The sequence below is a fragment of the Barbus barbus genome (genome assembly GCF_936440315.1).
Source record: "Barbus barbus genome assembly, chromosome: 10".
In the NCBI taxonomy this organism is placed as follows: Eukaryota; Metazoa; Chordata; class Actinopteri; order Cypriniformes; family Cyprinidae; genus Barbus; species Barbus barbus.
This window is the reverse complement of record NC_136738.1, coordinates 4,722,159-4,744,268: the sequence shown is the minus strand read 5'-3', so window position 1 is coordinate 4,744,268 and position 22,110 is coordinate 4,722,159. Positions and strand designations below refer to the sequence as shown.

At 37.8% G+C, this 22,110-nt stretch overlaps 1 protein-coding gene across 1 annotated transcript in view; it reads left to right on the top strand.

Moving 5' to 3' along the window:
• The window catches only part of LOC306876374 (uncharacterized protein), a 57,125-nt gene extending 43,575 nt beyond the window's left edge, over positions 1-13,550 (top strand). The window contains exons 38-52 of the mRNA XM_079427479.1: positions 250-376; positions 505-585; positions 2,773-2,871; positions 4,356-4,406; positions 4,561-4,746; positions 5,597-5,730; positions 5,818-5,890; positions 6,024-6,095; positions 8,643-8,771; positions 8,849-8,947; positions 9,102-9,314; positions 9,407-9,584; positions 9,672-9,786; positions 10,372-10,544; positions 11,840-13,550. Of these exons, the coding sequence (XP_079283605.1) occupies positions 250-376; positions 505-585; positions 2,773-2,871; positions 4,356-4,406; positions 4,561-4,746; positions 5,597-5,730; positions 5,818-5,890; positions 6,024-6,095; positions 8,643-8,771; positions 8,849-8,947; positions 9,102-9,314; positions 9,407-9,584; positions 9,672-9,786; positions 10,372-10,544; positions 11,840-11,921 (1,812 nt within the window). The 3' untranslated portion in view covers positions 11,922-13,550. The remainder of the gene's footprint in view (positions 1-249; positions 377-504; positions 586-2,772; positions 2,872-4,355; positions 4,407-4,560; positions 4,747-5,596; positions 5,731-5,817; positions 5,891-6,023; positions 6,096-8,642; positions 8,772-8,848; positions 8,948-9,101; positions 9,315-9,406; positions 9,585-9,671; positions 9,787-10,371; positions 10,545-11,839) is intronic.
• The last annotated feature ends 8,560 nt before the right edge of the window (positions 13,551-22,110 follow it).

Sequence of the window (22,110 nt, the reverse complement as noted above, 5' to 3'; positions counted from 1 at the left end):
TCGTGTCAGAAAGAGATAAGACTTTTAGTTTTATGGACGTCGCCATCTTTGATATTACTTTGGTCACTGTCGTTATGGTTACTGGTAAGGTATATGGGCTCGACTTCCTTTGCACAGTACAGTATTCAGTTTACAGACAGTATTCCAAATGCAACTGTAAGTTGCTGTGTAAACGGAATCTGTAAGTAAATGTAGTTGTCAATCCCAAAAACTGACAATGTTAACATAGCATATATCTCATTCTTACAGGGAAATGTTGGTGCCCCTGGTTTCACTGGTGAACCTGGACATAAGGGACAAAAGGGTACAATGGGCATTCCAGGAACTCCTGGAACTCAAGGACCTAAAGGAGACACAGGATTGATTGGTTACCCAGGCAAGATGATAATAATTTCTAATCCAAATTACATTGAAATACACCTGTTTACCAACCAGTGCTATTAACACATTGGGAGAATAATATGATATTTTATCATAATACCAGTCATTTTATTTTCTGACCAGGCAGTCCAGGGAAACCAGGTGAGAAAGGTGTCAGTGGGTTGCCGGGCTCTCCAGGAGAACTTGGGTTTCAAGGACGTCCAGGTAAGTCAAACTGAAATTTTCCTTAAGATTTGTTTAAAGGGGTCATATGATGCTTTGTTAAAGATTATTATTTTGTGTATTTAGTGTAACAAAATATGTTGACCTGCTTTAATGTTCAAAAAACACATTATTTTTCAAATACTCTACATTATTGTTGGCCCTCTATGCCCCGCCTCTCTCAAACGAGTCGTTTTCTACAAAGTCCCTCCTTCAGACAAGCGCAGTCTGCTCTGATTGGCCAGCTGTCACAGTGCATTGTGATTGGCCAAACACCCCAAGCACTCGTCAGCAATGTAACGCCCCTTTCTATAATCGCGTGCTTCATCTTTCAAAATAAATGTAAAGACAGTTAATAATGTCCTTAGTTTTACCATCAGTTCAAGCTCAAAAGGGGAACAGAGTCGTGTGACAGACACAGTGATGAAGCTCGTAACGTTATGTGTTTGCATACAAGCCGCGATTAAGAAAGCTGACTCCACTGTGATGTGACCATGTCTCTCTCTCGCACACACACATGCACGCACGTGTGTAAAACTCCGCATTTGAACAGTCAATGCAGTCGCTGATTCAGAAGCGCCAGATTGTCATAGCAAAGTTAGAATTACCTCCTCTCCTAGGTTCAACCCAACACAACCAACCATACTCCCCCACCCCCACGGCACCAGGCGTGGTTACCATAATGTTTTGCATGCTGTGACCAACATGGGATGCTGGTTACTGGTTTTCTGGTGGACCAGCATTTGTTGTCTTTTGGGTGCTGGTATGATCCCGGCAAGACCACAACAAAACTTGTGTATGTGTTACATATCACGTTTCTTGGTGTATGTTTGTTAGTTAAAGAACAATTTTCCCAATTATTTTTAATAAATTATTTAATAAAGATAAACACATGTTGTTGGTTACATGTTTACACTGTAAAATCCCCAGTGTTAAACAAACACTGCTCAGTTGTCATATGGCCCTTATCTATAGAGAAAAAATTAGGCACTGAGGCAGTGTTGTAGTTAGTGAAATAAAGTAGGTTCACTCTACAAGTGATGACTGAGCATTAGTGATGACGCCTGCAGTAACAAGCAGAATCACTGAGGATAAGAGGAATAGCAAGAGCATAAAAAGAGAAGGGGTATTGTGGTTTCAAAGAACAAGAGATACCCGAAATTTATACTATAGGGATGGTCATTAATTGAAACTCAAATGTAAATAATATTCTAATATTTTGAGATACTGATTTTTGACTTTCATGAGCTGTAAGCTCTAATCATCAAAATTAAAACAAAAAACTTTTGAAATGTTTTACTTTACATGTAATGAATCTAAAATATGTGAAAGTTTCACTTTTTGAAATAAGTTACAAGAAAAAATGAACTTATATTCACAATATTCAATTTCTTTTAGATGTACCTGTATATCAATTATCATATCAAAAAGAAGTTATCATATAATTAAAAAAATCATGTTTAACCTTATATTTTTTTCCTTTGCATCATTAATGTGTAAATAGAGAAATATGCAAGCAAAAACAATGTTTGTCCCCAAAACGTTGCTATATACAGACAGCTGGCCTACTGACACTTAACCATGCAAGGCAATGATGGTGAACCAGCATCACCAGCTCCATTTTGCTTGAGAATATGCTGAATATGAATGAATATGCTGGTCCACCAGCTAGACCAGCACTATACTAACATAATCCAGCCTGGGCCAGCACTAAACCAGCATAAACCAACCTGAACCAGCACCATACCAACAGTAACCAGCACTATACCAACAGTAACCAGCCTGAACCAGCACTATACCAACACTAACCAGAATAAACCAGCCTGGACCAGCTTGGAATCCATGTTGGTTTATTCTGGATTTTTCAACAAGATCACTAGACACATTTAAAAGTTTCTGTACATTAGAATCCTTCTGAGAAAAACAAAACAAGTATGCATGAAGTTCATTTAAAGCAAGCTTCAAATGGGCCACATATATTTAGTGGTGGAAATAGGTATTTTTCTTTTTTTTGGTATAAGAATAAGTCATTTTTGCATAGGTTTGGTTTCAGTTCTTCCTACATTTCATAAATTGTGAATACATTCATAAGTACACAAATAACTGACAAATCATGTTTTGTTTGTGAAAACGTATGCCATTTAGTGGTGAAAACCCTAATTATTATTTTTTATTTTATTTTCTGATTAGGTGAGCCTGGTCTACAGGGACCACCAGGTCAGCCTGGGAAGAAAGGCGAACCAGGGGTAGATGGCATTCCTGGATTTGTGGGAGAGAGAGGAGAACCTGGTAAGATTATGTAGCCCTAAAAGTGAAAGGTAGCTCAAAAAGGGAAATGCTGTTAATTTAACATGCTTTTAGAGTACTGCACATATCTTGGACTCGTAAAAGACTCTTTTAGGGACAGTGCATATCGAAATTTGTAATAACTGTGTAGATTATTTGATTTTATATGCACAGTGTGCGCACATTAGTTCTTAACTTTGTTCTAATGTTAATTAATTAATTAATTTAGTCATTTAGCAGACGCTTTTATCCAAAGCGACTTACAAATGAGGACATAAGAAGCAATCAAAACCAACAAAAGAGCAACAACGTGCAAGTGCTATTACAAGTCTTGGTTAGCCTAACGCAGTACAGATAATAATAATTATTATTATTATGTTTTTTTTAAATAAAACGACATTTAGATAAAATAAAATTAGAATAGAGAGTGCTAGAGTTAGAGGGTCAGGGAAAGAGGGAACAGATGAGTTTTTAGCCGTTTCTTGAAGGGTAAGGATTCGGCTGCTCGGATTGAGATGGGGAGTCATTCCACCAGATGGGAACAGTTAATGAAAAAGTCTGTGAAAGTGTTTTTGTGCGTCTTTGGGATGTCACAATAATGCGTCATTCACTTGAAGAACGCAAGCTTCTAGAGGGCACATAAGTCTGAAGTAATGAATTTAGGTAAAGGGGTGCAGAGCCAGTGGTGGTTCTGTAGGCAAACATTAATGCCTTGAATTTAATGCGAGCAGCTATTGGTAGCCAGTGCAAATTCATGAACAGAGGTGTGACGTGCATTCTTTTCGGCTCATTAAAGATTAATCTTGCAGCGGCATTTTGGATTAATTGTAGATGTTTAATAGAATTGGCCTGCCAAGAGAGCATTGCAATAGTCAAGTCTGGACAGAACAAGAGCCTGAACAAGGAGTTGTGTTGCATGTTCCGAGAGAAAGGGCCTTATCTTCTTAATATTGTATAATGCAAATCTGCAGGACCCGGCAGTTTTAGCAATGTGGTCTGAGAAATTCAGCTTATCATCAATCACATCTCCAAAGTTTCTGGCTGTTTTTGAAGGAGTTATGGTAGACGAGCCTAACTGGAAGGTTGCACGGGGGGTCATTTACTCCTCTTCAGAATGTGTTTGAAGTTTGATAGGGAGACCAGAGAGGTGACCTGCTTAGCATCTCTTTGATAGTGGGGAAAAACCATTGGCAATTTAGCACCCACATAAGTGTAAATGGTGAGGCCAGGTCAGTAATTTATATGCAGATGTCAAAAGGCTAAAATGGTCTCTTAAAACCAAGTGTAATCAACCATCAATGAGCTTATACAGATGCTACAAAGGTTTGATTTAAGTTCTTCCTACATTTCATAAATATCGAATACATTCAAGTACACAAGTACCTGATGAATCATGATTTGTTTGTGATAACGTGTATGCCATTTTCATGCACAAATTTGTGAATGCGCACAGTGATCTAAGACAAATAAGTATTTCTCTTCTTCAGGTATACCTGGTATAGGTTTGCAAGGAACCCGTGGAGAACTTGGCAGCAAAGGTCAGAATAACATATCCCCAATGATTAGGTTGTGGAGCACTAGGAGGTCTACTTAAAATTAATAGATTTTTAGTTAATTATTTTCAATGTATAATCTAAGGATATTTTAGTGGAAAGTAACTAAATTAAATGAATACTTCTCATCTCCACACAGGTGACAAAGGCGACTCTGGTCTTCCTGGCCTTCCCGGGAGTCCAGGTATTCCTGGAACCAAAGGTGAGAAGGGTCTGCCTGGATTCCCAGGGGACCAAGGGCAGTCTGGAGAGAGAGGACTTCCAGGAGAATCCATGGAGGGGCCTAAAGGGGATCGGGGGGCTCAGGGACAGCCAGGAGAAAAAGGTGAATCCTTAAAGGCTGGGACACACCAAACCGACTTCAAAGAACCAGCAGCGACGAAAGCCGACGGTGTTGTCGCCTCGCATTGACAGCATCAGACCAAAAATCTGCGCTCGAACACACTCCGTAGATTACAGCCAATGGCAAACTAAGATCTGCGTTCTGCGCATGCGTGAGAGGAATTTCCTGCCTATATCAGCATCTATCAATAGTATATATTCGTCATTCAAAAAGAGAAACCGAAACAAAGATATATGAGATAAACGCAGATATATGAAACGTAAACAAAGCTGCTCATGCTTACCATTTTGAATATCAGTAACGTTGATAACTTTAATCATTTTAAGCCGCTCATGTTGTTATGAAAACGTTCACGTATTAGAATGATTGGGAAAGATCACGCAACATTTAAACAGCCCTCTGTCTGTTCCGCCTTCATTTATGTGCTCGTTTTCATCACTTTAGCTTTAATTCTCAGGCACTGGCTCATTTGCTAAACTGAATATCCAATCAGAGTTCTTACTCTGGGCAAACTGCCGCCGATGTGAGCCCGACGAGAGCCGACAAGTGGAACACACAGTTCATTGTGTGAACTCAAACCGTCGGCTTGGTGTGTCCAGGCCTTAACACCTCACCATACAGGACATTCTGTCACAGAATATTTCAAATATTCTGATATTAAATATTCTCAAATAAACATCAGTTTAAAGGTGTCATTATGGTAATAAAATGCAGTTGTCACTACTGTTAGCTAAAGAACTGTGTGTGAACTGTATTTAATACTCTAAAACAGGATGTAATCTGCTGAATGTGGCCTGCGTCATCTTACACCCACATTACATTTTTACCACAGGTGCCACTGGCGATCCAGGCCCAACTGGCATACCTGGCAGTGCTGGAGCTAAAGGAGAAAAGGGAGACGTGGGCTTCCCTGGCACACGAGGCTCTCAAGGGTATAAAGGAGACAAAGGTTTCACTGGTACTCCTGTGAGTTTGTTAAGGCTTCATCTTCAAAAATAAAAATTGTGCCTTTAAAAATGATAGAGAATCATTTAATACAGTTGTGCTCTATAGGGTGAGCCTGGATTGCCTGGTTATAATGGACCAAAGGGTGAGATGGGACCACAGGGTGTTCCTGGTTTCCCTGGTAAAGTCAAATTTGCCTTCACATAATATTACAGTGCATTTCGGTGTGCTTTTTTGAGTGTCATCCTTCATATTTATAAAAAAAAACAATTCTCAGTAGAGATGGTAGATTGAGTGCCTCTGTGTCATTCCAGGTACAAAGGGTGAGGAAGGAGTCATCGGTCCTAAAGGTGACGGAGGTGACAGAGGATTCCCAGGTCTTAAAGGTATGAACGAAAACTTGAACTCAGATTTCGGATTTTTTAATTATATATAGTGCTGTCAATCGATTAAAAAATGTAATCACGTTAATCACAGTCCTAGACTTTGATTAATCACGATTAATCACAAATTTAAAATACTAGGATTTACCTGTAAATGTTTTGAAATAAAGGAATGCATGACAAAGTAGTTTAAGGAAACATAACCTTTCACATCTCCGCCAGGTATGAAACATAATCCTTATTATTATTTTGTTTTAATTCAGCCATTATCATCCTTTATACTGACAATAAAATGTTTACCAAGCCACATCGCTTCAATCCCAGTACACATTTACCCAGCTATTATCAAAAGTATTTCTAAATAAATAAAACAAAACATTTTATTGCGACCTTACATGAAGTATTATGACAAAATGCATTATGAAGAAGAATTGGACCTGTTCTGCAGGTGCATTAGAGCTAACATTAGCATCATGCAACATAAGACAATTTATGAGATTAATAGCACACTTTTACTCAGAACTCACTTTAAACCACCATTGAGTGTTTGTAATAACTTCCTTTTGCGATCACATGAGTATATATAGGCTACACTTTGGGCGGCCGTGGTACATTATAAAAGTAGTCCAAAAAACGCAACCCACGGCTCTATAAACTTTTCCTAGGCTACTGTGTTTACAGCAAGATGTTAAACGAATTTAGTATTTTGACAAGACGTATAAAATTATAATTGGCCATTTTTTGTACAACCTACATTTTTTTTCCCTCTGCGACAATTGTTCGTATTGTGTTGTAAAGGCTAAACGAATTGTATCCTGACAAGACGAATAAAAATAAGGAATACAATTTTTGTACATATTTATTTTCTCTGTGACACTTTTTTCCTACTGTGCTGGACAGAACATTTTGCTGTCAATAAAAGACTCTTGACAAGATGAATTACAAATACAATTTTGTGCAGACTACACTTTTATTTGTTAGCCTATCTCGCTTTCTTTCAGTAGAGAAAATTTAAATGTGTGATTCTGGAAACGAGATCTAAATTTAGCTGTAACGGTCGGGTCGGGAAGATAATTATTCAAAGCGGACAGCGGGTGAACAAAGAGTGAATATATGGTGGGAGTGGGTGGGTGTGGGATATAACCCAGCGGAAGCGGGCAGGAACGGGACTTAAAAAACAGTCCCGCGCAGACCTCTACTTCAGTTCAGCATTAGCTAATGCTCATTTTTACATTTACAAATGCTGTGTAAATATAGCTCAATTAGTCATTTAAAGCAGTTCACAAACTATTCATGGTAATATATTAATTAACTCAATCACAGTCTGTAAAGGTCATATATATGATCATTGTTTGTTGTGTAGATTTCTACTATTTGCCCATCTTAAATCATTTATTACTTATTTGTTAATGTTTTTGCAGTACCCAATCTAAAGTGCAAACTATTCAGCAATTGTAAATGTTTATAAACATTTACTAATCATTAGTACCTTTATGAACAATCATTTTGATGATAAAAAGTGTCACAAATGACCAGAATTCACCCTATATTCACATCTTTACAAATTATTTATTAATCATTTGTTTGTTTTTTGCAGTACCCAATCTAAAGTTGAGACTATTCGTCATTTGTAAATGTTTATAAACATTTAAAAAAAATGTAGTATCTGTATTGGCACTTTACTTTTAGTTACTGTAACAATGTTTGTGTAAAAGGCTGGTTAGTGAAGTTTAGATAAATGCTTGGTGAAGACAACACACATTGTAATTTGGGTGCAAAACATGTTTTATTACCTCAAGACTTATATTAGTATACTATTGTGTATCATTAAACAGAATCTTCCTTGAATCATACATCAAAAGGATGGGGAAAATCCGTTTTTTAAGAAAATACTTCATTTATCACTTATCAAAACAATGTAATATAAGCACATTGAATTGTGTTCCCTTATAGTAATCAAATTGTAGCCTGTTGATCCCTTACCCAAGCCTTAAACCTACCCATACCACCAAACCTGAGCCTAACCTTACCTGTATCACACCTTAACAGCAGAAGTGTTGTGCATTAACAAAAGCTTTTAATCATTGTATAACATCATTTGTAGATTTTCAAGATGTGGATGATTATATGAATTAGAAGTTTAATGACGTTTGTAAGCATTTTAATTCACATGAAATGTTAATTATTAGGTAATGTTCAATACATTTATTAGTAAACATTAACAAGTACATTATTTCATGTTTCACGTGAATATATAAAAAATTATGATCTGTTAACCATTGCCTAATGTTTGTTAAAGATTTATTAATGAAAGCTATTATAAAGTGTATAGAATATTTACCAAAATTTCTAATGGCACTTAGAGGCTTTTGCATCTGAACACACAAAATATTTTGCACATACACACACAAAATATCAGAACATATTTTTTGTGCCCACCAAACTGCTTTTTCAAATCCTTATTTGAACTTGAGTATATGGTGAAACGTCTATACTGAATGCTATACTTTATTGTAAACTTTGTACGAAATTTCTGCTTTAAAATTTAAGGTAGTGAAGGTCCCCCAGGACCCCCTGGGCCGTTCACATCTATAAAGGGAGATCCTGGTCTTCCAGGACCTCAGGGTCCCCCAGGTCTAGTTGGAATTCAAGGCTTCCCTGGATCGAAAGGACATCAGGGTGAGTATTTCAAATATCTGAATTTACAAGTTTATGAAAATAGTCATTTGACATCTAACACACAACGTCCCTCCAAGGTATGATGGGACTTCAGGGTATAAAAGGATCCGATGGGACACCTGGCTATAATGGACATCCTGGGGCCAAAGGAGAGCCTGGACAAACTGGACCCTCTGGTAGGTGCACAGACACATAAAACATTAAAAGCCATTACTAATCCCAGACAGCAGAAAAATTTAGCAAATTTCAGCAGAACTGAAATGCCTTTCATTCATAATTTTCTTAAGCTTGCCGATCCCTATTTTATTTCATAAAATCTCTTTTCTGTAGGCCCCAGAGGGTACCCTGGACCTCCAGGACCTAGTGGTTTCCCAGGTGGCATCGGACCTCCTGGCTCTGCCTCAATGGACCATGGCTTCCTTGTAACCCGCCACAGTCAGAGTGTTGATATTCCACAATGTCCAGATGGAACGACGCTGATCTATGATGGATATTCGCTGCTTTATGTCCAGGGCAACGAGAGGTCACATGGACAAGACCTAGGTTAGCACGACAGTCACACAGATCACGTATTTACTCTTAAATATTAATCAAAGTTACACAATCCCTGACGTTCTGCTCTCTTTACCCAATAGGTACAGCTGGTAGCTGCCTAAGGAAGTTCAGCCCAATGCCTTTCCTCTTCTGCAACATCAACAATGTATGTAACTTCGCTTCTCGTAATGACTATTCCTACTGGCTCACCTCTCCCGAGCCCATGCCCATGAGCATGGCCCCTGTTACCGGTGAGAGCATCAGACCCTTCATCAGCAGGTTTGTGATCTTTTATAAATCGTTTGATATTTCCGTGAGTAAGAATTCCTTGTTCCTCTCATGTGCATGCATGTTTTCCTGTGACAGATGTTCAGTTTGTGAGGCTCCTGCTATGGTGATAGCTGTGCACAGTCAGACCATCCTGATCCCACCCTGCCCTCGTGGTTGGGATACTCTCTGGATTGGATACTCTTTCGTCATGGTGAGGAGAATAAAGAAGCATTTTTAGGACTGCACAGTATATCAGAATAAAATTGGTATGGCAATATGTGATAGTCAGCTCGCTAATGCTTTTATTTTAGGTAGATAATTTATGAGCTGCATGCATATAAATGAACACAGTGGTGAGCTTCATTTTTAAACCAGCAGCACATATCTTTATTTGCCTGCAAACGGCCAAAATAAAAGCTCTGTGTTTTACTAAATATGAAGAAATTAAGACAAATATATTAGTATTATAATTTTAGTTGCACTATAAACATTTTATATTTGATACATTTTACAGTACAATTGGGTTAGTGCAATATAATTATATATTATTATTATTATATTATAATTATTCAGCCCTATCTTTGTCTTTATTACTGTAAAATCTGTTTCAAACTAATGTACAGACTGTTTGACCCTGTCAACTACTCTGTCAAACCCTAAGGTCATTACTGTACACCAAATAAACACTGACAGGAAGCCAAATCTGTTTGTTTTCATAATTTTCAATGAGGATTATATGAAAATGTGAACTTGTGACTAGTGTGTAAAGGTCTGACGCTCTCTCTCTGTGTAACAGCACACCAGTGCTGGTGCTGAGGGCTCCGGTCAGGCTCTGGCCTCTCCGGGTTCTTGTCTGGAAGAGTTCCGCTCGGCTCCCTTCATCGAGTGTCATGGTCGCGGCACCTGCAACTACTATGCTAACTCCTACAGCTTCTGGTTAGCTACCATAGAGGACAGCGACATGTTTAGGTAAGCTTTTACACACTATATATTCTTGAGTATTTATGAACTGTTATGGTGTGTTCACAGCAAAAGCCAATTTAATTATTTGTGCGAGTAGATTACATACAAAGTCAATGCAAACACTCAAATTGACGTGAATTGGGCGACGTGATTTGCTGCGCAAGTTAAATTCAAAAATTTGAACTTGAGTGGAAAATTAGCATGATGCTTTAAAATATTCACTTCGCGTTTGGTGTCAACACACCATTGGGCTCGCCTTGTAGGTTCTTACTGTTTTTTTGGATGCACTATTGTTTCTTCAGTTTCACACAGAATATATCATGTACTAAAGCTGATTAATTTATTAGAAATATTTAAGATATATATGCTACACCCATGGAGTACTTCAAAGATAACAGTAAATCCTCTCTTGTTACCACAAGAGGGCCCAATCATTTTTTGGTGATTTAGGAGCATTTTTATTGTGTTTATGTCTCACTACTGTATAAAGCATTAATACGTCCTCCCACTTAATGTAACGAATGACCAGGTAATCTTAAAAAGATTGGAAGAACAAATCAAGTTTTCTTTATTCTTAAGCTCAACTGAGAGACGACTAATATATAGTTGGCTAGTTTCATGATCCAGTGTCCGTTTTACATTAGACCTACATTATCTTTCATGGGACTGTTGCAATAACAATAACAACAATATGCAATTAAAAAATTGGTCATAAAAACAATTCCTTCTATGTTACGTGTATCTTTTTAATTAATATTACTTAGGGTAAAAATGCACAGTGGACCGAGTACCCAGATGAAGTGTAGTTTTATCACTATTTTAAGTGTTTACACAACATATTTTCTTTGATATTAGATGAATTTATATTATTTTATATAAGATATTTTAATAAATAAATTGATCATTATATATGCAGTTTTAGAATATTACCCTTCAAATATTAGACAGATCAATATTACCTATTATTGCCCTTTTCCACAGCAGTGAAAAATAACAATATATTATTTGTATGATTTAAAATTGAATGTTGAAAATACATTAAATGAGTAAATTAATAGATTAAAATGACAGATTTTGAAGGCAATATTTATTCTGTAAATGTAATATGTGATTCTGTGCATTAAAATGAATGTAAAATGGAATATACAAAACATTTCTTGTACAAAGTGCATTTCAGGATAAAGACAAATCTTTTTATATGCACAATTAGGAGCCTCTAAAAAGAGATATAAAAACTCCAAGAGAAATATATATATATATTTCTATTCTCTTGTTAATGTCTGTGTGTATTGTGATTACAGCAAACCTGTCCCTACAACGCTAAAAGCTGGGAATCTACGAACTCACATCAGCAGGTGTCAAGTGTGCATGAAGAGGGTATAGACCAGCCTCAGCACTGCTGCTGCGTCTGCTCTTTATGTCCCAGTTTTACGAACAAACGACAAATGTATGGTGCTACTTCTGTGAAAAGCCATGGAAAAACTTCAAGAACCCAAAGAAAAATATCTGTCTCATCATTTATAGCAATGGAACCCCAAGATCTACTGGCACATTTGCCTCATACAGAGCGCTTAACTAACATTGTTCCGTTGTGTCTAATGAATGACACCTGTTTACACTTGCACTGAGTTTATGTATTAGTAAGCAGGTAACCATATTCAGCAAGAATCTATATGGATCGGATGCTATTCCGTCCAGCCCTTCTTATGTTCTTTTATTTCAGTTTTATTTATCATGCCACTCAACAATATCAGATGCAGAAACCTTGTTTATTTCTCTCTAAAATGTATACTCGAACAACACTAACATTATAGAATTGGATATTTTATTTTTTCCTACTTCACATCAGTAAGTTTGTCAGCACCCTCTTTGTATGATGTAGGAAAAGCAAAGATCAAGCTTTATTGTAAATATAGTGCTCTTTTTAGTTACTTGTCACCATAATCTCTTCAGGTAAATGCCATCGATTTTGTTATGCTAAATAAACGTATGAGAGTTTAAGCACTAAGGGGCCTTTCCTTTCTACATTGATTTCTTTCTCTTAACCACTGCACAAGACCATCATGGCACATAAACTGTAATATTCTGCACTGCTTTTTTTTTTTTTTTGAATCAGAATGTGGCCTTTAGACTGAAAACGTCCATTTATGAATCTGTGTTTTGATGTTTATGCTTGTTCATATGTGCTTGCGGCTGTGCCTGGTCCACCTTCCTTGTGCAGAAATGTTGCAAACAAATATTGTTCTTGTTTAATGGCACAGTTTCAGTCTCTGTTTTCCCATCCGGTGACATTTCACTTCATTTCCATTCTCACATAGACGTATACAGTCCCTTCAGTATCTGTTTATAGCTCTAATAAATATAATCAGACATCAGATGTTGAGCAAGTGCACAAGTAAATCACTTCAGTTGCCTTTACACTTATTTTGTCAGGAATTCAAGCTTATTACATCTTTTTTGTAGACTCCTCTTTTATCACGCTATTGACTTGATTTCTTGATTTCAACCACATCTATGACAAACTTCAAGAGGTTATCCAGAATTGAGGGTCTGTATCTGAAGTAAGCATTGCAAATTTGAACAATGCCTATGGATTTTGTTATATGTCCTGAGTTTCTTTTGTCTTAATGCCTCAGATACCAGACCAAAGAACCTGCACATGTCCCGCTTACACAGTGGATTTGTTGCTCATTATTATTATTTTTTTTCATTTCATTTTACACTGATAATACTTGACTATGCAATCTACACTACTTACTACAAAACCTTCCCCATAGTTGACCTTTTAGTTTCAAATTGTTCTACTACTTTAGCCAAGTAAATTGCTAGTTGTGTTTAAATTAAAAAGTGCCTTACATGAACTCAGTCACAGATGTGAGCCTAAATGTCCATACTTTAATGTCACTGATCTCGCGCACACGCTGTATCTCTGTGCATTGATGTGCCCATGAAGTATTAACGGCTCTTGTTTTGGAATATGTTAAATAATACAGACATTGATTGCAATTTGTGAAGAAAAAAAAATTATATATATATATATATATATATATATATATATATATATATATATATATATATATATATATATTCAGAGTCAAATTATTTAAGTGATGCCCCCACCCTATACTGTCATACAATAAAATGTTTGTATAAATGTGTGATGGATTTGTCTTTTTTATACATATATATATATATATATACACACACACACACACACACATTAGTGGTGTCAAAATTAGCGCATAGGGTTGGCCACCCCATTCACCCGAGGCACCCCAGCACTGTCTCCCTCATCTAAAACACCCGATTCAACTCGTCCGCTCATTAGTAGAGACTTTAAGACCTGAAGTGGGTCAGAAAATGTAAAGAGATGTGAAAAAATAAGATGCATGTCAGATCCGCATCACGTTCAGCAGCAGCAGCAGCAATCAACATAGCTGTCAGCCTATTTATTTATTTAGTTTTAGTTAGTTAGTTACTGTAATGTACCGATTTTGACTGTTGTCTGTTGACTGGTGTCTTCCATCCGGGGACTCTCAGGGAGCTGCAAGCTTGATGAAAAATATCAAACAAATACATTTTTAGGGTTGTTAAAATTAAAGTGTTTACTTGAGATAGTAAATATATTAAATGCAATTATTTTTTATTTTTATTTTTTTTATTAGTAGGAGTGCAAAACATACAACATATGGTGAACACAAAACACACAAAAAAAAAAAAAATGCAATTATTTCAATAGACTTAGCTGGGAAGATTTTTAAAAAGGGAAGATATTTTTAGGAAGGTATTTAATTTGACGATTGTTATACTAAGAAAAAGATGACTTTTCAGGCTTATAAATCAAATATTGCAGTCTTTTAGTATTGGTTTTCTTATGTTTGCTAATTACAAACTCAATGTTCATACTTGTCCTTACTTACATTGGCCTGGAGAGGGTGATCTTACACTGAGTTTCTCAAAATGTGGCAGCCCTTACTACCACTCAGTCCTGTCAAGTGCATATCATATTACAAAACAAGGCTATACATTATTTATTCTGAAAACCTTTCTTAATATTTACATTGCTGTACAGCTTGCAAATTCATTTTGAACCAGTTTGGGGGTTCAGATTAACCTCGATAACACAACTGTCGTTCTCTTTGTACTCACAACAAGTCATGTCAATGATAAAAGTCAAAGTGAGTCACAAATCACACGTGCATCCCTCATGCAGAATGTTTCACCCTGTTTCACAGCATTGTTGAAACTACCTAGATATAACAAATGTGCTACTGAAACTGGATTTCCAAGAATATTTTTCCAAGAATATTTTCCGAGAAACTACCTTGCCAACCTCACATCTTCATTAATAGGAAATTTGTGCCCTTTCTTAATTCTGCTGAGGAAAAATTCTTTTTTTTCAAAGCTTTCCTTGTTAGTTTTCCTAGAAATGTTTAAGGATAATATCTAAGTTCTCACTGGCCTTCAAACATGTTTGCTCGCTCATAATTATTGACTCAGATTTTAAAACCCTCCCTCTGGTTAGAATGGATGACTGCATTAGGGGACAGGACCAAAGTGCGCTACTTCTTTTTTTAACTTACTGGTTGCAGGTTTTTGGGGTTATCAGCATACTGATATGCGTAAAGTGGTGTGTGAGAGTGCTTAGGCTCTGGGCAGCGTACACAGATCAATGAGTACGAGAAGAGATAACCTTTCTCTTTCATCTCTCTGTTTTTATAGGAATCTCATTCTCTTTCTCTCCCTCTGTTTGCCTTTTGGACAAACGTACCCTTTTACCCCATTCAGTCATTGGCTGTTGTTAAAATTACGTTTATGAATGGATGACCTTTGATGTTTAACTGAAGTAACCTAGTTAGAAGAGTTTCAGGATACCTCTTCTGTGGAGATTTTCATCAGCTTTAGACATTATTGAATATATATAATGTCAGATGATTTGTGCTTGTCTTATTTTGGCTATATGTTTAAGTTCCTGTCGCACTTCAGAATGACCTTGAGCACACAGTGATCTGAGTGTGGGTGTTTATGGGGTGAAAGGAGCAGCTGAGTAGAGTTGTGAAACTCTATCGGTCAAAGGGAACACGCTGCAAAAGAGGATGGCAGTAAATTGAGGTGAGGGGTCTGTGCTGTCACCTCTAGGAATTGGACAGACACGCCAGATCAGTTTGGATCAGTTTTTCCAGGAGACTGTACTAAGCAGGCAAATACATTTAGAACCAAACTGTGGATTCATACTCTTATGACAAAACTTGTGAGAGAAGGAGAGATAAAGACAAATCAAACAACACTTTGTGACTGGCCAATAAGCTGAGTGCATGTGGTCACATGACCAAGAAAGGGAAGCATTGGTAAATATTCAGTTCAAGGTCATTTTTGGAAACACTCTTAATACTGTATATCAGACGAAATATTCAGAGCTGACAACTTTTAAACATTGCAAATTATTGACTGTGTTTTATGTCATATTTGGCATTCATAGAAGAACTGTCCATTTTGTCCTTTATCTAATCAAAATGTTTCAAACACAACGCATTTTCTTCAGAATTGCTAATCAAGGTATTGTTTGTTGTGCTCTCTGTATTACTTTTCACAGGGTTTGGTTCTGTGCCAAATTATACAATTAATGTTCTCAAGGACGTGACCTTTATCTTTAGTAATATTGCTTTAAGATATTTGCTTAATGACATCACCTTACTGGAAGTTACATTATTTTGGAGGGAAAGCAGTAGCACATGCATCAATAAATATCAGCAGTGGATTTAATCAATTTTGTGATTTTTTCCCCCCTTGTTGATACATGATTTGGTTCACTCTAAAACATCCCATCCTTTTTAATAAAATTATACACAAATCAGTGTAATTATAATAATATTTTAAAACAGAGTTAAAAAAATATATTCAGTTGACATTCTTTTAATAAAGCTAATAGTCAATCCCTCACTAAACAATGGCTCACTTTATATCTTGTGTTTTTATTTTTTGGCCTTTGTAAGATGTTTCTAAATGCCTTTAGAAAATACCTCCTTAAAGGGATAGCTTACCCCAAAATTATTTTTTTTAATAATGTTTTCACTCAAATATGATACTGTTGACTTTTATTGTATGGAAGAAGAAAATATGTTTGTTTGTGTTCCACAAAAGAAAGTCAGATTTATTAAGTAAACATGGATTTTATTTTTAGGAGAACTGTTCCTTTAAATTATAACATAAACCTATTAATTGTTAGAAGTTATGGAACAAGGCACAACTTAACTGAAATGCCTGCCTATGAAACCTTAGTTGTCATTGGCTATGTTTCTTTTGTAGGATTTAGAAATGTGCCTAAAATCCTATTTATATAAAATCCTATTTTGAACTGTAAAGCTACAACTTTACAGTCTTTTTGTTGTAGTGACTGTTTTTCACTTGGACAGTCCTGTTCAGATTATTATTACTATAACACTGTAAATAAATCATATCCTAACCTTAGCTAAGGCTGTATTTGTTCTGGTAGCACTGCTGTGCATTTGATAAGCTTTTGGGCATTTCTGTAGCCTTACGTTAAAGCAGGTCTATCTGATATGATGTTTCTGTGCCCCGAATGCTCATTCTATGGATTTGCAGCATGTTCCTCCTCTCCCTGCTTATCTCTTGCCAAGAGCACACAAAGGGCATGTCTCAACACTCCACACTCTACTCCTTTTTTCCTAAGGTTACTCCATTCTTCCAAACAAAGAGCTGTTTCTGCTGCCCTATGCTCATGGAGCTGTGAGTCACGAGGGAAGGCTGAGGTAAGTCTTGGTCTGCTGCAGCCTGAGGCTTGTTGGCATTGCCAACTCCCACTGCTCTATCACCTGAGTTCACGTGCGACTGCTGTGGGCATGGACAGCAACATACATCAGCGCCAACCATCTATATGTCAAATGAGTAACATCTGATGTGTTCCATTGCCTTTCCATCCCCTCAGTTATTTAGACATTCTTAAAATTTTAATACGATTGTTTGCATCCTCAGGTTCCAGGGCCCGTATTCGTGAAAAATCTTAGTGCTAAGAGTTGCTCCTAGTAACAAAATTTGGTAACACTTTATTTTAGGGTTTCTTAACTAGTTGCTTATTAGCATGCATATTACTAGAATATTAGCCATTTTGAAAAGATTCAGCTGGGAGAACATCTGGCAACTAATTAAGTTGACTGACATCAGGTATGTAACATGATTAGCTATAAAAGGAATGTCTTAGAGAGACAGAGTCTCTCAGAAGTAAAGATGGGCAGAGGCTCTCCAATCTGTGAAAGAATGCATCAACATCAAATTGCAAAGGCTTTGCAAATCTCATCATCTACAGTACATAACATCATCAAAAGATTCAGAGAAACTGGAGAAATCTCTGTGCGTAAAGGCCGAAGATCTTTGTTAGATGCCCGTGGTCTTCGGGCCCTCAGAGGACACTGCATCACTCATCGACATGATTCTGTCATTGACATTACTAAATGGGCCCAGGAATACTTCCAGAAACCACTGTCAGTAAACACAATCTGCCGTTCCATCTGCAGATGCCAACTAAAGTATCATGCAAAAAGGAAGCCATATGTGAACATGGTCCAGAAGTGCCGTCGTGTCCTGTGGGCCAAGGCTCATTTAAAATCGACTGTTTCAAAGTGGAAGAGTGTTCTATGGTCAGAAGAGTCCAAATTTGGCATTCTTGTTGGAAATCACAGACGCTGCATCCTCTGGGCTAATGAAGAGGGAGACCTTCCAGCGTGTTATCAGCGTTCAGTTCAAAAGCCAGCATCTCTGATGGTATGGGGGTGCATAAGTGCATACGGTATGGGCAGCTAGCATGTTTTGGAAGGCACTATGAATGCTGAAATGTATATAAAGTTTTTAGAGCAACATATGGTCCCCTCCAGACGACGTCTATTTCAGGGAAGGCCTTGTGTATTTCAGCAGGACAATGCAAAACCACATACTGCAGCTATTACAACAGCATGGCTTCATAGTAGAAGAGTCCGGGTGCTGAATTGGCCTGCTTGCAGTCCAGATCTTTCACCTATAGAGAACATTTGGTGCATCATTAAACGGAAAATGTGTCAAAGACAACCACAAACTATTCAGCAGCTGGAAACCTATATCGGTTAACTGCCAGTACAACTTGAATAAACCCATAAACAAGGCGAAAAGACTTAAACGAAGGCCTGGAATCGCAGCATGGAGAAAATCATTGTATCTTATTTGATATTGACACAGACCAAGGATCTCTCACACTAAAATGGAAAAAATTGCTACTAAGATTTGAAACATTCTTGACAGCCACTGGTGTAACCAACAAAACCAGAAAAAGAGCAATGTTGCTGTATTATGCAGGTGAACAAGTGCAGGACATTTTTTAAACAATCCCGGAAAACGGGTTCAGTGATGACTATGACAAAGTTGTAGAAGTTCTGACAGAATACTTCAACCCGAGTATCAATGTTGGGTAACACTTTATTTTAGGGTCTCTTAATTAGTTGCTTTTTAGCATGCATATTACTAGAATATTAGCCATTTATTAGTAGTAATTAAGCACATAATAATGCCTTATTCTACATGACCGTATTCTACAACCTCAATCATACCCAATACCTATACTTAACAACTACTTTACCAACAATTAATAAGAAGCAAATAAGGAATTTTTTGAGGGAAAAGTCATAGTTAATAGTGAATAAGTGTTCCCTATTCTAAAGTGTTACCCAGTGTTGAGTATGAAGTCTTCAGGCAAGCTAAACAAAAACAGGAGAGACCATTGATGCCTTTCGTACCAGGTTAAGACAGCTTGCAACAACCTGTGAATTTTCAAATCCAGAAAGAGAAAACCTCAAATAATACTTACCATCATGACTATGGAGGAGAGACAGCAGTTTGACATTGAAACAACTGCTGGATCTAGCAAGAGCATTTGAAAGGTCAGAAACACAGGCAGCTGGCATTGAAAAAGTCTGTAGCACCGAACGTGTTGCAGCAATACCAAAGCCAAACTCAAAAAAAGATGATAAGTAAAAGCCAACAACAGAAAAAAAAGTCAGCATGCAGAAACTGTGGTGGCACTTTTCCACACCCTGGTGGACAATCAGCATGTCCAGCAAGAGGGCTGTCATGCAAATCCCGTGGCAAACCAAATCATTTTGCACGTTGTTGTTTCAGCAAATTATGCATGGAACAAGACCACAGACTGCATGCAAAACCACAACAAAGACAAAATCTAATGCATAAGGTGAGAACAATACTGATAAACGAAAACAGCCCAGCCAGGGACCTAGAGTGAGCTGCAACCTGAAGCACAGATGATGAATATGTATATGTCATGCAGGTACCTTCACACATCAAGCAACCAACAAAAACAGTCTGGATATCTCAACAACCTCTTGACATGCTAAATGACACTTGAGTCACAGTCAACCTTCTTGACAAGAATGCCCATGACAGAGAAAAACTGGAAGCAACAAACAAGAAAATATTACTGTATGTCAGGCAACACCCTCTTCCACTGCTGGGAAATCTAACCACTGATGTTTCAGCTCATGAGAGAACCACTGAAGCAACATTCTGTGTGGTTTAAGGTAAACATGGCTCTCTACTCAGTCATACAACAGCTTCGGAACTTGGACTCATTCACGTTGTTTACTCTGCAGACATACTTCAGCCTACCCTTTCTGTCGCTGATCAGCTCATGCTAAAATACCCAAACATTTCAAAGGGCATTGGAAAATTGAAAAACATTCAAGTTAAGCTACACATTGATGACACTGTCAAACCTGTCATCCAGCCACATCGTTGTATCCCTCTCCAAATTTGAAAGAAGGTGGAGAAAGAACTGCAGCTCCTTGAGGATCAAGGCATGATAGAAAAAGTGGAAGGTCCAACACCATGGGTCTCATCCATCATAGCAATTCCCAAGCCCAAGAATCCAGAGAAGATACGTATCTGTGTTGGCATGCGCTTGCCAAATCAAGCCCTATGCAGAGAAAGTCACATTTCACCAATGTTAGATGACATCATCCACGATCTCAATGGAGCAGTGATGTTCTCTAAACTGGACCTTAACTCAGGCTGTCACTAACTTCAACTAGCACCTGAGTCCAGATACATCACAATATTTTCAACCCATGTTGGACTGTGAAGATATACAAGGCTCATATTTAGTATCTCATCGGCAGCTGAAGTTTTTCAAAATACCATTCAACAGGTCCTGCAGGGAATCCCTAGAGTTAGAAATTTCAGTTACGACATTATGGTGTATTGCACCACAGCAGATGCCCACAACAGATCTCTTGAAGCAGTCTTTCAATGATTGCATGAAAACAACCTAACAATCAACAAGGACAAATGGGAATTTCACAAAACATCCTTGGAGTTTTTTGGATATGTATTCTCCAATTGTGGCATCGCACCTGACCCCCCAAAAATGAGGCAATCACCTATATGCCATCTCCACAAACCCAGAGAGAGGTAAGAAGCCTCCTAGGAATGGCCACTTACAGTGCAAGATTCATTCCTGACTACTCTTCACTCACACAACCTCTGAGGGAACTCACAAAGAAGGACTCTGAATGGCTGTGGAGTAAAAAGCAAGCAGACGCACTGAGAACCCTCAAAGAAAGACTGGTCAAAGCCCCTGTGATGAGTTACTTCTATCCTGAAAGAGAAACCAATGTCATTGTTGATGCCAGTCCTGTTGGCCTTGGCGCTATCTTGGCACAGAGAGACAAAACCACTAATCACAATTACATTGTTGCTTATGCAAGCAGGGCCTTGACCCCAGTTGAACAGAGGTACTCTCAGACAGAAAGAGAGGCTTTTGCTATCGTCTGGAGCTGTGGATACTTCCATCTGTATCTTTATTTATCTGTACTTCTGAGAGGACACTGCATTGTTATGCCAAGGGCCCTGCAGCACAAAGCACTTGATCTTGCACATGAAGGCCACCAGGGCTTAGTAAAACAAAACATCTGCTGAGAGAAATGGTCTGGTTCTCTGGAATAGACAAGCAGGCAGAACAACTAATATCAGCCCGCATTCCTTGTCAAGCATCAACTAATTACAACAAACAACAACAACTCCAGATGTCAGAGTTAGCTGAAGGTCCATAGCAGAATGTCTCTGTTGACTTTTGCAATCCGTTTCCCTCCGGCGACTATCTTCTAGTTGTTCTGGATGAATACTCCAGATTCCCCTTTGTGGAGATAGCACCATCAACATCCACACATACAGTAATTCCATTATTGGACAAAATATTCTCCACAGCCGGCATTCCCAAACTAATGAAGTCTGACAACGGCCCTCCATTCTCCAGTAAAGACCTTGCGAACTTCACAACCCACCTTGGTATTCACCATCGAAAGATCACCCCCTACTGGCCTCAAGCCAATGGTGAGGTTGAGAGATTCATGAGAACCCTCAAGAAAGCAATATCAACTGCCATTGTTGAAGGAAAGTCATGGAAACAAGAACTCCACAAATTTCTGAGAAATTATAGAGCAACACCTCATCAAACTACTGAGACATCCCTGGCTGAACTACTTTTTGGCAGACCCATCAACATCAAAGAAGGTTT